Genomic DNA, 18,632 nt, shown 5'->3' on the forward strand with positions numbered 1-18,632 from the left:
AGCAGGTGGAGACCCATTGGCATCACAACCAGAACCACCAGAGGCTGAGCAGATGTTTTGAGAGCAGGGCAGCCCCTCCCTGCTCACAATCCCACCTCTCACATGCAGAAATTCCTGCAAACTGCCTGGTGTTCAAAAGGGCCAAACGAAACCCTCAGCAGCAGCAGCAGCAATCTGACAAACAAGCCCCAAATACTCCCTGCATGTTGACACTGCTCCAACCTTTGCCCTTCCCATTCCCATCTGTGTTTGCTGATGAGGAGACCTTTCATGGCTGTTGTCCAAACCTGCAGAATTTGTCCTTGTGTCCACCAAGGGCAGGATTATGACCAGACAAGGACACAGAGTGCGGTTTTGGGAGGCTGGTAGCAGACAGGGGTCTGGGATAGGATGAGGGGTGGCTTCCTTTGACCCAGAGGGGTGGCCAAGAAAGCCCCTCATCACTCCAGATCTCCTAGAGGGTCAATAATAAAAGCCATGGGGAAAGATCAAATGTAGGGAGGGCAGATGTGGGTACCAGCACCCCTCCAGGTCTGACAGAGCTGCTCTGATGCCACTGCAGGGCTTAGCACCCCTTGCACTGAGTGCAGGCTCCTCCCGGGGCCTTTGCAGGCATATGGGGCTGTTAAGGCAAGTGGAATTCTGTAGAAATTTGGGATTTAAACCATAAATCACCTTAGGAGCCAGGGAGGCTTTGCCACACAAAGTCTAGGTGCAGCCTCTCCCTCAGCCCAGATGGGGTTTGGAGACAGCTCTGCTCATGCTCTGCTTGCTCTGAAGAAGCTACTTCTGGAATTTAAACCTCTCATAATCTCTCCTTTGGGGGGCATTAAGGTCCAAAGTATGATTTAATGAGCTTCATCAAATTCCAATGCGAATTAATGCCCCAAAACTCACAGAAGGAGTTACAATGAGGAGCTTTTTATTTCCTTCAGCTGTCAGAGGGCTTTGAAGCTGCCCCACTTCCAAGGCTCCCACCCAAAAAGCCCCAGATTAATGCCCTGCCCTAGGCTAAGTCTGGCAGATCCCAGCTGGAGCCAGGGTTAGGTGGTTCAAGCCTTGCCTCCTCCTGCAGTTTCATCTGCCTCCCATGGCTCCCAAAACTCAGTGATGGCTCAGCAGAGCCACAGCAGAGGATGCAACACAGGCCATGAAGGGTGAGAACAGTCATGGAAAAGTGTATCCAAAAAAGAGACAAGTAGACATCTCATTTTATAGCATAAACAGACACATCACAACACACCAGGTAATTTTCCAGCTCGTACAGGGACAGAAGGGCCACGAGACCACAAGACCTTACAAAGCATCAGCCAACAGGGATTAAAAACAGGGCCAGAGCGACATGCAGGGTCCTGAGCCTATTATGTACAAAAATCCCACTGCTGCCTGTGGGAGGGGCCTCCACTGAGCCCGAATTTCCACAGCAAAGACTTGCCCTGGTGCTACAAACCCCCACGCTCGCCCGGAGACCAAGGGATGATTCCCATGACACACGTCCCTCTTCAGACATCTGAGATTTTACTGTCAGGTGAACAAAATGAAAATCTGATGAAGGATGGGTTTGCAGTCAGGATGAATGTGAGTTTTGTTTCTTGCTCTCTCCCAGGAAAAGGTACCCCGGTCCCAGCTGGCTCCTTGTTCACACAGGGACCCAGCAGGGCAGGAGAACTTCCCTTCTCACTCATTAGCCAAGCTCATTAGCAATCCTGGAGATGATCATAGAATCATGGAATGGTTTGGGTCAGAATGGACCTTCAAGCTCATCTCATTCCAGCCCCTTGCCATGGGCAGGGACACCTTCCACTATCCCAGGTTTCTCCCAGCCCTGCCCAACCTGGCCTGGAACACTTCCAGGCATGGGGCAGTCACAGCTTCTCTGGGCAATTTGAATTTCTACCATTTTCTGTGGGCAATGATGGATTCCTGCCCGAGCTGGGGATGAGCTCTGCTGCCACTCAGTGTGGTGGGCACCCGCTGGCTGTGTGATTTCCTTGCACTCTCTCCCTCTCCCCCCAGATCAGCACTGACCCTGCACCAGCTCAGTGACAACACACGGGCTACGAGTTAAACGCTACTGGGGCTGTCAAACCCTTTGGAAAACTGGGATTTCCCACCAATACTGACTCGTGCTTATTGCTGCATATACACAACTGGCCCCCAAAAACAGCACAGGCACCCCATGCCCTGAGCCCAGCAGGGAATCCACCTCCCAGCATGGAGCTGCTCCATGACACGGGGGCTCTGTCCCAACCCTGTGTGCCCCAAAGCCACCAAAGTGCCCTTTTTGGTGGTGATCCCATGGATTTGGCCCCACAGAGCCGGGCACTGAGGGCTGTGCAAGGAGCTGCCCCTCTCTTTTGCAGCTCGAAAGCCCAATCATTAATTGTTGGGTGGGAAAATGGAGGTGGAAAGTGGCCAAGGGACCTGCTGGTCTCATCCACGCGTTTTTAAGGCATATTTTGCAGGAAGGGTGTGCTCCCGTGTGACTCCGAGGGCTGGAGCCAGCTGAGCTCCCTGTCATCCCAGCTGCAGCTCCCTGGGGGTGTGGGAGAGCAGCGGGAAAGGAGGAAAGAGGAAGATGAAAGCGGGACTCGCTGACATTTATTTGGTTTTTGTGCATCAGACTAAAGCAGCGCTTCCTCCTTCGGATCTCTGGCTCCAAAACAGCCCCAGGTGCTGGACGGGATGGGGGCTGTCTCACTTGGATGTGACACCCGAGTGACACTGGAGGAGGAGGAGGATGGACAGCTGCAAGGTTCAACAAGTTCCATCCGTGGCCTGCTTGGAAAAGGCATTTATTAGCTGTAAACCTCTGTCGTGATGAATAGAAAACCGGGAGAGGAGTAGGAGCTCAATCAAGTTTGAATCCTGGTCAGAGTTCTCCTTACAAAAATGGTTAGGGGAAAAAAAAAAAGGTGGCTTTGAAATCAAAACTGTCCCCCCCCAAAAAAAAAAGAAGAACATTTCTGCTAGTTAAAAGCCTTTAACTAGAAGAAATGTTTGTGTTTTCTCCTTTACAAACATAGTGCATCTGCGATCACTGGGAATTTCGGTCCGTCTGGGAAAGGGCCTGTGCTGGGGCTATGGAGAGGCTGCTGGTGTCCTGGAGAGCCAGGAGTGGTGTCACATGTGTGCCTCGGAGGCTGGGCAGCCTGGCAGCAGCTCCCCATTCACCACGGCCTCCGACACCAGCATCTTGTCTTTGCCAGAATCCAGGCGCTGCTTCTTCAGCATCCTCTGGTGGACCAGCGGCACCACGGAGAGCACCAGGCCGCCGATGATGGGTGGCACCCCCGCAAAGTAAAAGGCCGCGTCGTAATTCCCAAAATAATCGTTGAGGTATCCTGAAAGAGAAGAGAGGTGACATTAGAGCCTAATGAGCTCATTAGTCTAACGACCTGCTTGTTCCCTCCTTCGAGTGCAGCTTGCGTCACCCACCAGATCTGGGGAGATTTGGGTTTTTAAAATAATCTTTTTTTTCCGTTTGCATTTCTTGGAGTTTTTACGCCCTGGATTAAGGGATGTGTGCAGCCAACACTGTGTACCAAGGGAGTGGAGAAGGAAAGCCTCAGCCGTCCTTCCTGTTTCTCCAGAACAGGACACAACCGTCCACATCCCAGACAATCCCAAATGCAAGCCGAGACGTGTTAAACCCAACACCTCTTCCCAGAGGCTTGCCAGCCAGGAGGCAATGGGAAAGTGGGCAGGGGCTGTTCTTCTGCTGATTGTCTCCGTTTGGAAGCCCTGCCCTGATGGATGTTTTATCTCCATCTGTGAAATAATCACTGCCAGTTACAAACAATAGCCAAGCCTTTAAAACCCAACCAGCTTCTACATTTTTCTGGCAAGTTCCAACACAGCCAGGCATCCTTGGAGAATAACACATGGCCATTGATCAGAGCTGGAAAATCCCTCCTGTGTGGATGCCTCCCTGGGGATTAGGCTGATGCAAAGGGCCCCTTCACCCAGCAAGCCCCACTCAGGGAGTCCTCCCAGTGAAGGTCTGTGAGCCCCATGTTCCATCCTGAGGGCGTCAGAGTGAACTTTGCTGCCGGAAGGAAAGCAGAGAGATCGGAGGTGCTTATCCAGCTTTGGCTTAGTGCTGCTGATGCAGAGGTCCTGCTGCCCAGGGGCAGCTCTGGCAAAGCCCTGGCTGTTAAGGACGTTGGGGTTATTGCTGTGCTGGAACACTGACCCAGGCCTTGTGGAGGCTCAGGTGTCTCCATCTCTAACTTCAATTCCATCTAAAAGGACTCCTAGAAAATTATTATCTGCCAGTTTTTAGCTCAGCTGCGAGCAGAAATCACTTAATGTGACCTTGGCTCACTGTTCCCATAATGACCATCTTTAATCAGCCTTGAGAGAAGCCCTGAGATGCCACAGGATGTAGCATGGAGTGATGCCACCCCCATTCCTCAACCTCCACATGATCTGATAAACCAGAAAATTCAAACCAGTGCCTCTGTCCTCACACCAAAACACTACCATGGGTGAAGGCTGTCACCACCACGTCCCTCCCACCCGCTGGGTCCTGGTGCAGCCCCGTGGTGTCACCCACCTGCAATGGGCGTGCCTGCAGTCATGGGCACGGCCATCAGCCCCATGAGGTACCCTATGGCCTGGGACGCCTGCATGGGCCCCACCAGCTCGAAGGCAATGGGGGCCATGATGGTGGTGAAGAAGCCATCACAGAGGCCAAGGAAGAGGCAGATGACAATGACACCCTCGAAGCCTCGGCACTGGGGGATCATCATGCACAGGAGGCCCAACAGCATGAAGGACGCAACCTGGGGGAACAGAAGTGGGCATGAGAGAGGGGATGGGCAGCAGGAAGAGTCATGGAGATGGCACTGAACAGGTCAATGTCACTGCTCCCTCCCCTGGGCCCAGCAACGCCATCCAGCCGCTGCTCCTGTCTCAGAGAGGCCCTTAAGAATAACCTTTTAAGAAGGGTTAAGAAGGATTAACTGCTGGATTAGCTGCTAGATTTCAGCAGTTTGTTCTTCAAAAACCACAAGGAGGTCAAAGGGTGTCAGTAGTTTGGGAAGAGTGGCTACCATGGAGTTTGATTGCTGAACAGACACTGATCCCTGGGGTCAAGTGTGACTCTTACACATTTCTGTAGTCAATTTTCTTCCCTCACAGCAGACAATGGTTGTGATTAAAGGCTTTGTGATTGACAGTTATTAAGCAGAGCATGGACTCCAACGTAGAGATACCATCCCTGTGCCACTGTGGCTGGCCAGCACCTCCATGGAGGGCTGGACACACCTTACCTGCAGGCAAATCAAACTGTACCTGCAGGTAAATCACACTGCACCTGCAGGTAAATCACATTGTATCTGCATGTAAATCACACTGTACCTGCAGGTAAATCACACCATACATGCAGGTGAATTGCACCATACCTGCAGGTAAATCACACCATACCTTCAGATAAATCACACTGTACCTGTAGGTAAATCACACTGTACCTGCAGGTAAATCACACTGTACCTGCAGGTAAATCACATCATACCTGCAGGTAAATCACCCTGTACCTGTAGGTAAATTACACCATATCTGCAGGTAAATCACACTGTACCTGCAAGTAAATCACACTGTACCTGCAGGTAAATCACACCATACCTGCAGGTAAATCTTCTTCAGCCCGGGAATGCAGTCACCAATGCGGCCCGAAACCAAGCGCCCCAGCCCTGACATGGCCCCGAGGCAAACCAGGAGGATCCAGTCCTTTTTGGTTTCCTGAAATCGTTTCTCCACATATTTGACCTAGGATGGAGGGAAGGACACAAGGACATGCAGCTGTGGTACATTGATTCCTCTCATTTCCCCCAATGGATGGGATTTCCTGCAGAGGGCTCATGAATTTGGGCTGGTTGTGTGACCCTCATGTCCACACTGACCTGCACACTCCACCCACCCCAAACCCCACAGGCCTTTCCTCTCCTGCTCCTGCGCTGGTCCTTAGGAGAGCTGGGAAGTGACCCTGGCCTACCCTGGCACAGAGAGGGCACACAAAACCATATTCATCACTCTTTCTGTTTACAGCATGTGCACCAGTTTGGCTTTGAGGCTTTGGTGCCTCTGCCCCTACTGCCCACCTTCCCACCTCCTCCTCACTCTAGGGAACGGCACCTCCCTCCCCTTCCAGCCCCAGCCAGGGCTCTCACCAGGTTCATGTAAGGTACGAGGTATCCCAGGACAGCAGTAGCGATCCCAAAGGCCCAAATCCTATAGGTCTTTCTCCGGAAAACCCTCAGGTTGAAATACTTGCGGGTCTGGGCCCAGCACTGCTGCCTCATGCTCCGGCTGCCCAGCTTGTCGTGCCCGTCGTGCTGAGAGTCACAAGAAGGCGTCAGGATGGGCCGGTAGGTCATGGACAAGAAGATCTGGATGAGCATTAAGGCACTGAGTACTTGGAAAGTGTGTGCCAGCCCGATGGCACCCCCGACCATCTTGAGGAAGAAGGGGAGCGGCACGGAGATGAGGCAGCTGCCCCCAGCCACGATGCCGTTGGCCAGGCCCAGGCGGCGCTTGAAGTAGTGGCCGAGGATGACCAGCGAGGGCTGGAAGGCGAAGGAGCTGCCACAGCCAAAGAGGATCCCATATGTGAAATAACGGACCTCCAGGGACCTGGAAGAACACACACGGGAGTGGAGATGTGAGGCAGAGATGAGGGAGCCTCCTCCTCCTCCCCCACGGTGCTGCACAGGCCCGGGTGTCACACGCCGCAGGTACTGCACAGACAGGCTGGCCTCAAGGAGCTTATCCCCGACCAAAACCAGGATAATCCTCACCTAACAGCTGGCACATGAAATCTGCAGCAAAATGAAGTGGGGCTGGGAAGTGCTTTCTGCCACCAGGAGAAGGCAGCAGCCAACCTGGCCTCCTTGGGAAGCTGACCTTACTTCAATGGTTATTCAATTACAGCAAACAAGATTTTCTAAGGTAAGGATGGTGGGATATTTTTAGCTAGGATTCCTTTTAATTTTTCCACTGAAAGGACTAACTGAAAACATTCTCCACCCAGTGTTTGGAAGCAGAAGGCACCAAGCCTGCTGGTTATTAGGCACTCAGGAAGGAAATGTGGTGTTTCTGCCCAGGCTCCAGGCTGGTTAATTAAGTTCTTCTTCTTTAAGCTCCTCTGGGAGCTTTAATTAGACATTTAATAGATCTCATTTGTACCTTACATTGGTGGCTGCACTAAAGAGGGAGTGAAGTGGCTGCTCTACAGAGCAGATGGAGAGTGCTGAAAGCTCTTGGAAGGAGCTGCCTCCCAATTTCCAGCCCAATTTTCCCAACAGAGGCAGCTGACAAAGGATCCTGGATTTAGGCAGTACAAACAACCTGTTGTGTTTCTCTCCAGATTAAGGAATTTTTTTTCTTCATTCCCATGCAATCCATCCAGCTGCAAAGATCTGCCATGGGATATTGCCTGGGGGGAAAGTGTGAGGAAAACCTTTGGGCAGCTCAGGGTGTTGTACAAGTAGGGTCTGTGCTCCAACCCTCAGAGCAAGACTGAGTACTGCTCCCAAAGCAAGTGAGGAGACAGCAGCCCACATCTCCCAGAGAAGCTGGGAGTTGGGAAAACCTTTACAAGCACATCATGCCTTCCATTACACGCTCACCCCTCCAGCCTGCCAAGCAGAAAGCAGAACACGGTTGGCGTGCCTGACAGTGCCGAGACAAATGACTGTCATGAAAGGCAATTTCCATCCACTCCAGAGCAAAACCACATCAGAAGCCTCCTCTGTGGGAGCCAGGCAAGCAGCTGGGCCTGGTGGGCCATGCCCGACCTCCCATGCACCAGCCCTGGCCTGGTCACGGCAGCACTGGTGCCGCAGCTCAGCTGACGTGTTGGGTGAGTGGAGACAAATGCCACAGCTCCCATCTGCTCCCACTGATGCTCAGAGAGCCCTGCAAGAGCAGGGGCTCCTTTCAACCATACTTCTTGAAGAGCCAGGATTTCCCAGCCTGCTTACTGGGAATCAGCCAGCAGCTGTCCTGTGGGAAGGGCGGCATTGTCCCCTCGGATTGTGAGGTTGACAATGGATAATTGTTTCTCCTGGGACAAGGAGGTTTCCCTCCATCAGCTTCCTTTTGCTTCCAGATCTCAGTGGGGACAGCCCTGGTTCATCTTTGCTAGCAGAAGTTTAGGTGGCTCCTCTGTGCAGGAGCAACTGGGCAGAAATTGTGGAGGGGAAGGGGAAGCAGATGGAAAGCGATCCAACCCTCCCTACAGAACACTTCATGCAGAGGAGGAGGGCTGGGAGGGCACTGGGGACATGTGAAGACAGCCCTGCTGAGCTGGCCATCATCTCCCATTCCTCATGCTAAACCAACCCCCTTAAACTGGAGGGAAGCTAAAGCCTTAACTGGGATTTCTATTTTTTTGAGAGCACACAAGGTCTCTGGTGGCTTGAGCTGGTTCTGAGTGCAGGAGACACCTCAGAGCAAGGCAGCAGAGAGGAAAAACCTCACATTGACCCCATCCAGCCTTCCCCAGAGCTTTGCTTTTCAGCATATTTGGTTTCTTTAGTGGTTTCCTTACAAAATTCCCAATATTTTGAGACAAGAGTGGTTTCCTTACAAAATTCCCAATATTTTGAGACAAGAGGCACTGAGCCGGGTGCTGGGGTCTTGCCACACAGTCTTGGTGGCTCAGGGTGTTTTTGGAGCAGCTCAGTGCAGTGCTGGGAAGTATTGCTTCTCCATTTGGACAAAATAAACCCATTTTAGAGAAACTAGGAGATGAAGGGGGGCTGAGCTTTGATTCAGCTCTGCCTGAGCCCACCAAAGCCAGGCTGTGTCCCAGTGCTTGTACCACAGGGGAATGATCTCCAGCTGGGGTGGAGTGACTTGGCAGGAGGGACCAAGAAAAAGCTTCTCCATTGTTCAGGGAGAGCTGGAGCCACAAGCCCTGAGTTTCAGGAGCAGCCTTCACCACCCGGGTGGAGCAGTGCCAAATCCCACAGGCTCCCTGCTCTGCCCCGGCCCCGCGCTCTGCTCTGCCCTCGCTGCTCCCCTCGCTCTGCTCCAGCTGCAAAGGGGCTCCTTTCTCCCTTAAAGGCAGCCAGAGGAATGTGCTCCGAGAGTGAGAGGCAGGAAATGGGGATTTCAGTCCTGGAGCTCTCCTGGAAAAGATTTTCCTCTCTGCCTGTATGTACTGTTTGATTTTAGTTTTTTAGGTTTTTTTGAAGCCCAACACAACAAGCCCCTGGCAGCGGTGCGGTCCCATGAGCCTTTCTTCTTTGCAGAAACATTTTACAATAGAGTCCAAACATTTTACAAAAAAGTCCAAGCTTTGCTGAATGGAAGGAAAGCAGGACTGCATGGGAAGCTCCTGTGATCTGCATGCCAGGGCACAGCTTCCCCCAGGACCCACTGCACCTTTTGCCATCATCTCTGAAAACACAAAGGGTGGCACTGAGGAGGAAGCTGCAGATGCCGCTGTCCAAGATGGTTTTAGAAACCCAAAAATCCTATCTGCAATTGGCCACAGTCCTGGGGGGTTTGCCTGGGCATCAGAATTGATCCCTATTCCCAGCATGATGGGGGGATCCCACAGATGAGGACTTGGGGATCCAGGGAAACAGGGCTGGGACAAGCACAAGGGTCTCACTGAGCAGGAGGAGCACAGCATGGGCAAGTAGCCCTCTGGAAAACTGGTGTGTATTTGCTTTAAAAACCCACTCTTTGAAGCATTTTAATTAAAACAATATTGATTTTAACTGAAATCCAACCCAAAGCAATGTTTTTATTCAGAAAAAGTGGGGCAAATGTTGCTTTGGAGGTGTCTCCATGGAGCCTCTGAGACTGTGTTTACTAAGTGTCACATAAATTACCCCAGAGGTGACCTCTTTTTGCTCCCACAACGATGCCAACCCCCATTTCTGGGCTGGAAAGACACACAGGGTACACCTGCCATTGGCCAGTGCCTGCCAGCAGAATTCATGGCTTGGGATCAGGCATGGAAAACAAGAAGCAGCAGTGGCCTGTGCTGCCACAGGCACACGAGCCAGCGCAGGAACACCACAAACTGCTCCAAACCCTGTCTGCCTTCCCCTCCCTGTCTGCCCTGCACAGAAACTCCCTCTTAGGCATAATCCACCAAATATTATTTTAAGCATTAATTTACTTTCAGCACCAAATGTGAAAATGGTTGCAAAGGTTGAACGGTTTTCTCTGTGAGTGCCTCTCTGGAGCTGCCCGTGAGAGGCACACCAACCTCTGCTGCTGTTTTAAAGATCAAATGAGGGACCTGAGTGCTGAAATCCCCAAAAATACAGTCCCTTGCTTGGGTAAAATTTATTCTGTTTTTACCTAAGGACAAAAGGTTCAGTTTGGAGGAGAACAGGTGTGGGTTGTAGGGATGCCAGGACATCTCTGATGCAGATGGGCCCTACCTGCTTTGCCCCAGAGGCAGCAGCAATGTGTTGGCAGGGGGATTGCAGGGAACAGGGAGGAAGAGGAGCTCTCCAAGGAGCTGGGTGTGCCCCCCACAGCCTTACTTGGTGAAGGAGCTGGAGAGGAGCCCGATGAAGGCGATGGTGGCGCCCATGGCCGCCGTGGTCCTGCAGCCGATGCGGTCGGTGAAGATGCTGACGATGGGAGAGCAGAAAAAAATCATCCCCATGGCCAGGGAGCCGACCCATGCTGGGGAGAGAGAGCAGAAAGGTGATGGTCAGGGTGGGACACCCAAAAGGGGCAGGGGGAATCAACCAGGGACCAAGCACAGCTTTGGAGGTGTCTTGGCAGCCCCATCACACAGTTAATTAGTGCTGTTAATTAACAGTGCAACTCATAAATGACACAGAGACCTGGTGGCACCACAGATGGGGCACGATGATGGAGTATGGACAGGTTTTCCTTGCATTCCTCTCTGCTGGGTTGTGTCCCAGGGAAGGCACCAAGTTTCAATGCTCTTTCCAAACAACCTTGGCTGCACATGGGAAGATGCCCCACTGACAGCACTTCCATCAGGAATCTCCACAGCCAAAAGCCCTCTGAGCTCCTCCAAGCCCTTTTGCTCCTCAGCTTTGGCTGGGGAGAGGTTCCTGCCCTGAGCTACAGCCCTGCATTCCCAGGAGCACACCACCCACCCCTCCCTCACTCCCCAGAGTCAGCACCCCTCACCTTCCCCTCTCCCCATGAAGATTCCTCATTGCAGCTGAGCTGATGGAGACACATGTTTATCCCAGGTTAAATTCCACCCCTGACCTTGCCAGGCAATGCCCAAGTGGGACCATCATGCCCTGTCTCCTTCCAGCCCACTCTGGAGAAAACCACTGTCTGTCTGTCTTTTTTTTCCCAGAAATGTTAATTATTCACAGATTTATTTCTTTGTTTCAGCCCATCACAAAATTGTTAAGGTTAGAAAAGCCTTTTAAGATCCTCATTCCCCCAGCACTGCCAAGCCCAGCACTAACCCATGTTCCCAAGTGCCACATCCACAAGGTTTTTAATTCCCTTAGGGGCAATGATTCCATCTCTGCCCTGAGCAGTCTGTGCCAGTGCTTGACCAGCCATTTAGTGAAGAAATTTTTCCTAATATCAAACCTTAACCTCTCCTGAGGTTATTGAGGCCATTTCCTCTTGTCTACCGTCTTCTCCCTGCCCTCCACCTTCTCCTTTTAATGGTTTATATTTTGGGGAGGAAATGCTGGATTTCAAGAAAAGCAATGTGGTAAGGAAAAGAATTTCAGTTCTAACAGCTCTGAGGAGAAGCAAGAGGTCCCCAGGGTGGTGTGTGGGGCAGAGGGGGATGGACAGAGGGACAAGGGGCTCCCAGCCCTACCTGGCACCAAAGTCGGGGGACCTCCTGGAGCATCTCCAAGCTCCAGGTGCTGGCTCTGGTTTGCCAAGCACAGCCCCAGGACATGTGCTCCTTTTGCCTTTTTTTATCCCTTTTTTAGGTTTGTGTTGGGCTTTTTTTTGCACCCAAGCCAAGGGCTCTGCAAACCTTTTCATCACATCCCTGCATAAAAACACTCTCATGATCCTTCCAGAGCTGTGAGATCTTCAAAAAATAGCCAGGTCCCTATTAAAAGCAAATCCCAGCTATAGAACAGCCTCTCCAACCTCTGCCTTTCACAAAAGGACCACACAAAGAAGCCCTCCCCAGGCTGGGGAAGAGCTGACCCTTCGAAATTAATTATAAGTTCACAAGTACCCAATTTACTTCAAAATCTTCCTTAATAAATGCAGAGTGGAGCAATAAAATGAAAAGCAAAGGCTGAGCAGGAACCTCCTGGGGCTGGCTGAGCTCTCATCCCAACTGCAGGCAAAACGATGGGAGAGGGGAAGGGAGAGGGTAAGGGAGAGGACCCCCCTGTGCAGCTGATTTTCTTGGTTACAAACACAAGGCACAGTGTAACCAAAGTCCCTCTAATAGGATTAGGTGGCACCGATCCAAAGAGCCGTCCAAAGCAGCTCCGAGAGGGGGTGAGGGGTGGGAGGCACGCCAGGATGGGAAAGGCTCGCTAAATTGGATAATATACTTCCAGAAATGTTCCTTCTACTGCAGCCAAGGCAGTAAAACGTTAGATGGCCCCGTCATGTTTGAAGTTTGTTATTTTTGGAAATTACTTTAAGAAACGCGGAAATAAAAGCATAAAGCGGAGTATTAAATTTAAAGGGCCAGATTCGGATCTTAATAACCTGGGGATTTACATGCAAATAGGCAGGATCAATCTCTGGCCCCAAAAATGCACACTCACCTGCAGAGATCAAAGCAAACCCAGGGCAGGAGGCTCAGCAAACGGGCGCTTAAAAAGCTCCTCCAGCTCTGGGTTTGTAAAATGGAGATATTTCTCAATTAAAATTGGTAAACACACAAAAAAAAAAAAAAAAAAAAAAGAAAAAGAAAAAGAAAAAAAAAAGAGTCCCGTGGCGAATTGCTCTTGCTCTACCTTAGAGAAAGGGCTTACCACAAGCAATGAATAAAAATAGGCTTGGGGAAGAACATCCAGTTAAAATTAGTAAGAACAATAGCTTCACTTCCAGAGCGGGGTTTTGTCTTCCCAGCGCTTCCCAGCGCAGCCCCGGGAAGCCGGGAGGGCTGGGCCGGCTCCAGCGCTGGGAGGAAACCTCGGCAAAACCCGGGGGCAGCACAAAACCGCCTCGGTGCCGGATTCACACCAAAACAGAGCGGGGGCACAATGAAAAATGTTTGGACAATGAAAACTTTGCAGAACATTAACCTTCCTAGAAGAGAGATAGAGATGAAATGGAGGAGGAAATGGGCAAGTGTGATGAAAGTTCGTGCAAGTGAAAGATGTCGGAAGGGTGGAGAAGAGTCTTAGGTGGGAAGAGATGATGGAGTAGCCTTAGCTGGACTTTTCTTGTATAGCCATGGACAGAACCATGTTTCCTGTGACACAGGGACTGCATCCAGGGGGAGGCAATGGCTCAGAGCCAAGAGGGTTCAGTGTTGAGACCCCTCGGCCCCAGGCGGTGAAATTTGGGGGGACAGGTGTCCTGAAGGTGAGACTGTGCTCTTTGTGGAACGGGACAAAGCATCCTTAAAAGGAAAACCCTAGAAGCAGCTCTGGTCCATGTGCAGTGGTGAGGGCACTGGACATGGAAGGAAAAGGTCACGATGGCAGATGCTGTCCGGGCAGTGCCACGAGTGACATGGAAACACATGGGATTTTGATGGTGTTTCCTGGGGAAGCCTATGGCACAAGAATGACTCCTCTCCTCTTGATGAACTGAGAATTGATTATCTAAAGGGTGGTGATGGACCACCCTTTCAGACCACCTAAAACAGATTTCCCCCTGTTTTATCCCCAGTGATCTCCTTTCACCTGGGGTGGGGCAAGGATGGAGGGAGGTGATGGCAGAAAAGCACAGACTGGGAAAGAAATGGAGCTCAGGTGAAGCCCGGCCCCAAACCCACCCCTTTGGGCACAGTCCTTGGATCAACTCCAGGGAAAGAAGGGTTTATGTTGGGCAGTCTGTGGTGTTGAAGTTTCTCCTGGGCTTTGCTGGATGTGAAGGGCAGAGGCAGCCGTTCCTCCAGTGGAAACAGGCAGGGCTCAGCACCTTCCCTCCTACAGCTTCTCCAGCGCTGCAGAAGTTACCTCTTGGTATAAAGCCACAGTGGAAAAAAGGGGGGGAATTTCTGCTCCTGATTTCCAGAAGGTTTGCATGGGGTGGTTAATTCCCAGCCTGGCCACACCTCCCACCCTCTGTGGCTGATAAGCTGGGTGAGATATGGAAACACACAGACAAGCCCCCACATGAGGCACAGAGGCTTATCAAGCACATCCTAAAAGAAGCTATGGAGAGAATCCAGCTGAGGATGGGGCTGGAAGGAGCTCAGGAGCTGCCAGAACTTTGACAGGGATCGGGTTAAGACTTGATTGTGTTTTAGGGTGCTGTGAGTCCAACCAGCCTCAGCTGAAGGGGTTGGGTTTGGAGCTGAATGCCAAGGGGGGACCTGGCTGGTGACAGGGGTGTCCTGACAGAAACAACTTGACAGGTGACATGCAAGAGATGTCTTGACAGAAACACAAAATGCTTCAGAAACCATATTTCTAGATTAAAAAAAAAAAACAAAAACAAAAAAACAAACAAACAAAAAAAAACAACAAAACCAAAAAGGCATGAAAACACTCTGCTTTTGGTGAGGGGAAGTGCACATGACTTCTGATTTGGGGGTTGCTGATAGAAGAGGTGACTCGACATGTGTTGTCCCTCTCTTACAGCCACCTCTCTGCTGACCCTGTTTGGCACTGAGAGTTACATCAAACCCAGACCTGCCCATCCCACCCTGCTCCCACCACAGCCCCTCCTGAAGGGATTGAGGGAGCTGAGGAGCCAGGAACCTCCCAGGGCACACACCCTGCTCCAGGGGGCTGGGGCACAGCACCAGCCCCAGCTGCCACCCCAGCCCAAGCCACCTACAGAGCTAATGGAACGTTCCTGGTGGTCCTAGGGGTGCTCTGGGCCAGGGAAAGAGCTCAGTGTGGGGCTGGTGCTGCTTTGCTGGAGAAGAGTTGTTGACCATTCTGTGGAATGTTCTCCATTGACCAAGGAGAACATTCCACCAGCAGCTGTCACACAAAGGAGAAAGCTCCAGCTAAAGCTCCACAAATATCTTCCTTCCCGCCTTGACATAACAAAGGCAGCCAAGCTGGTGGCCCATGGCTGATCCAAAGCAATGTGGCCTTCCACATGGACAGGGAATGCAGTGGTTGAAGTTCTGCAAGGGGAACAGTGATTCAATGGTCTAAGAGATCACAGAGTCATAAAATCAGAGGGGTTGGGGTTGGAAGGGACCTTAAAGATCATTGAGTTCTACCCCCTGCCATGGGTAGAAGGATGCCTTCCACGATCCCAGCGTGCTCCAAGTCCCATCTAAGCTGGCCTTGGACACTTCCAGCTGTTGCAATAGCATGGCCAGGATGATCCATCCCTCCCAACACCACCCACCCTGGCTTCAGGACAGAAGGAAAAGTGGTGAGGTGACCCATTTGCCCACCAACCCATTTGCCAACCATCCCAAGAGCACCAAGCTGTGCCCATACTGCAGGAGGCACCAGGAATGCTTTGGTCACCTTCTCCTCCTCCTACCAGTGGGTGACAAAGCTCCTGGGGACCCTGAGGCAGAGGAGGGGGTTGGGGGGCTCAGGTCCCCCTGCAGTGGGGCTGGTGATGCTGAGGGGTCCCTGAGGGCTGTCAGCACCATGTCTGTGTGTTCATGACCCCCAGGGTCAGTCCAGCTGGTCCCACTTGGATACCAGACCAACTTTCATTCCAGCAGGACCATCTGACAGGATGACAAACTTCCCCCGTTGCTGACGTTTTCCTAAGCAGAAAAAAGTTTCTGAGAGCAGAGCAAGGTAGGAGCAGGAAGGTGAGAAAGGAAGAAAATCTCACCACTCTGAGATGCAGATCCAAACCCCGCTGGTATTTAGCTTATTGTTTCCAAAAAAACATCATTAAAAAATCAGACCACGGCACTTGAAGCCAAACCTATTTGTTCCTTTAAAAGCAAACCTCCAGGGAGAGGGGAGGAAGGGACGTCGCTCTCAGCTGTGCTTCCCCGCTGACCCACATAGCTGGGCTGGAGGGATCAAGGGCCAGGAGGTGAGCTCAGATCCGCCACTGGAGGAAGTGTCTTCCCTCGCTTCCCGCGGCTTCTCCCGCTCGCGCCGCGCAGCTGGGACAGGGCCCGGGGACAAGATGCACACAGGGTCACCTTCCCCAGGCACCTGGCCTTTCTCAGGGAAGAGATGAGGCAGCCAAAGGTAATTCGCCTCCTGCACCTCTCCTACAAGAGATAAATCACTTTTTGACTTGTTGCAGGCTGCTGTGACAAACCTCGTCGCGCATCTTCACAGCCCTGCCCAGCCCTACCTGGCTTAATTTTGGGAGCCCAGGCAACCTGCTGGCCCTTCCAGGCATGGGCTATGGGGGAGCAGGCAGCTTTGCCCCCCTCAACAGGGCTCCCACGGCACATCTGGAGTGAAAACCAAGCAGCTGTTTCATCTCGTGGCCTTGGAGAGCCATTTGCGTCATTCCCTTGTGTCTCAAAGTGAAGCCTGAACCGCTCCAAGCGGCTCAGCCCCATGTGCTCAGCACCCCCCGCGGGCTGAGCTGGTCCCAGGGATGAATGGTCAAGGCTTAAATAAAGGCAGATGCAGAAATCAGAGCTGAGGAAGCCACCACAATGCATGGTAGGGTGGGAAACTGAGATGGAGAGCAGTAAAACAGAGCTGCGGAGTTTGAAACTGAAGCTGGGGAACCACAAATTGAAGCTGGGGAACACCAAATTGAAGCTGAGGAGCAGAAACTGAACCTAGAGAGCACCAAACTGAAGTTGAGGAGCACCAAAATGGCCCAGAATGAAGTTGTGGAGCCCCAAACTGAAGATGAGGAACCCCAAACCAAACAAAACCTGAGGAGCACCAAACTCAACCTGGAGACCACCAAACTGAGATCCACAAACCAAAGTTGTGAAGCCCCAAACCAAAGCCGGGGAACATCAAACTGAACCTGGGGAGCACCGAACTGAGATCCACAAATCAAAGTTGTGAAACCCCAAACCAAAGCTGGAGAACATCAAACTGAACCTGGGGAGCACCAAACTGAGACTGAGGAGCACCAAACTGAGATTGAGGAGCAGCAAACCAACACCAGGACATACCTAAGTCATGCTGAGGAGCCTCAAAATGATGCTAAGAAGCCCCAAAAAAAAAGCTGTGGAGCCCCAAACTGAGGAGCCCTAAACTGATGCTGAAGAACCCCAAACCAAGGCTGTGGAACACCAAATTGAAGATGAGGAGCCCCAAACCAAAGCTGGGGAATCCCAAACAAGACCTGAGGAACACCAAACTGAACCTGGAGACCACCAAACTGAGATCCACAAACCAAAGTTGTGAAGCCCCAAACCAAAGCTGGAGAACATCAAACTGAACCTGGAGAGCACCAAACTGGGACTGAGGAGCACCAAACCAGCACCAGGTCACACCAAAGTGATGCTGAGGAGCCTCAAAATGATGCTGAGAAGCACCAAACAAAAGCTGTGGAGCCCCAAACTGAGGACCCCCAAACTGATGCTGAAGAACCCCAAACCAAGGCTGAGGAACACCAAACTGAAGATGAGGAACCTCAAACCAAAGCTGGGGAATCCCAAACAAAACCTGAGGAACACCAAACTGAACCTGGAGACCACCAAACTGAGATCCACAAATCAAAGTTGTGAAACCCCAAACCAAAGCTGGGGAACATCAAACTGAACCTGGGGAGCACCAAACTGAGACTGAGGAGCACCAAACTGAGATTGAGGAGCAGCAAACCAACACCAGGACATACCAAAGTCATGCTGAGGAGCCTCAAAATGATACTGAGAAGTCCCAAATCGAAGCCTGAAGTCCCAAACCAAGTCTGAGAAGCACCAAACCAAAGCTGTGGAGGCCCAAACTGAGGACCCCCAAACTGATGCTGAAGAGCCCCAAACCAAGGCTGAGGAGCATGAAACTGATGCTGAAGAGCCCCAAATCAAAGCTGGGGAATACCAAACTGATGCTGAAGAACCCCAAACCAAGGCTGAGGAGCACCAAACTGAAGCCAGACTTCTCTGGATGGGAGCTGGTGGTGGCAGGGCATTGTGGTGGCAGCCACTGTGCATCACGTGCAGCTCAAAGCCAGCTAAACTCATTAATTGTATAGCAAGCCCTGCTTGGTACCATACCCTAAAGCTTCAGAACAAAGTCCTCCTTTATCAGGTTTGGCTGACTTCTCTCCCCCACCCCCCCTCTTTTGAAAACAATTCCACAACAGCCTGAAAATTGGAATAAATGGAATTATTCAGAGGAATTATTCAAGGCCCAGGTCTGGCTAAAGACCCTTTCAGTGCCCTGTTCATGGTGGTACTAGGAGAGGGTAAGGAAATATGTGAATGTTGTAGAAGTGGAAGCTCCTGTCATTGTGCCATGATCCCATGGCCATGGATAAGGCAACAGCTTCCCAGAGATCAGACCAGCCAAGTGCCAGTCCAGTCTTTGCCACAGGGGAGTTTTAAAACACCAGTTTTGAACTGGCCCAGGAGCAGAGAGCGCTGGGGCAGAGCAGGCTGGGAATGTACTTTGCTTTACAAACCCCACCACAGCTCTCCTGGT

At 51.7% G+C, this 18,632-nt stretch overlaps 1 protein-coding gene across 1 annotated transcript in view; it reads right to left on the reverse strand.

Moving 5' to 3' along the window:
• Nucleotides 1–1,210: 1,210 nt before the first annotated feature.
• SLC16A2 (solute carrier family 16 member 2) overlaps nucleotides 1,211–18,632 on the reverse strand; it is a 39,303-nt gene continuing 21,881 nt past the window's right edge. The window contains exons 2-6 of the mRNA XM_059483226.1: nucleotides 10,515–10,659; nucleotides 6,174–6,636; nucleotides 5,629–5,772; nucleotides 4,559–4,787; nucleotides 1,211–3,344 (exon numbers count right to left, since the gene is read on the reverse strand). Coding sequence (XP_059339209.1) covers nucleotides 3,124–3,344; nucleotides 4,559–4,787; nucleotides 5,629–5,772; nucleotides 6,174–6,636; nucleotides 10,515–10,659 — 1,202 coding nt within the window. The 3' untranslated portion in view covers nucleotides 1,211–3,123. The remainder of the gene's footprint in view (nucleotides 3,345–4,558; nucleotides 4,788–5,628; nucleotides 5,773–6,173; nucleotides 6,637–10,514; nucleotides 10,660–18,632) is intronic.

Source organism: Ammospiza nelsoni, chromosome 15 (genome assembly GCF_027579445.1).
Source record: "Ammospiza nelsoni isolate bAmmNel1 chromosome 15, bAmmNel1.pri, whole genome shotgun sequence".
NCBI lineage: Eukaryota > Metazoa > Chordata > Aves > Passeriformes > Passerellidae > Ammospiza > Ammospiza nelsoni.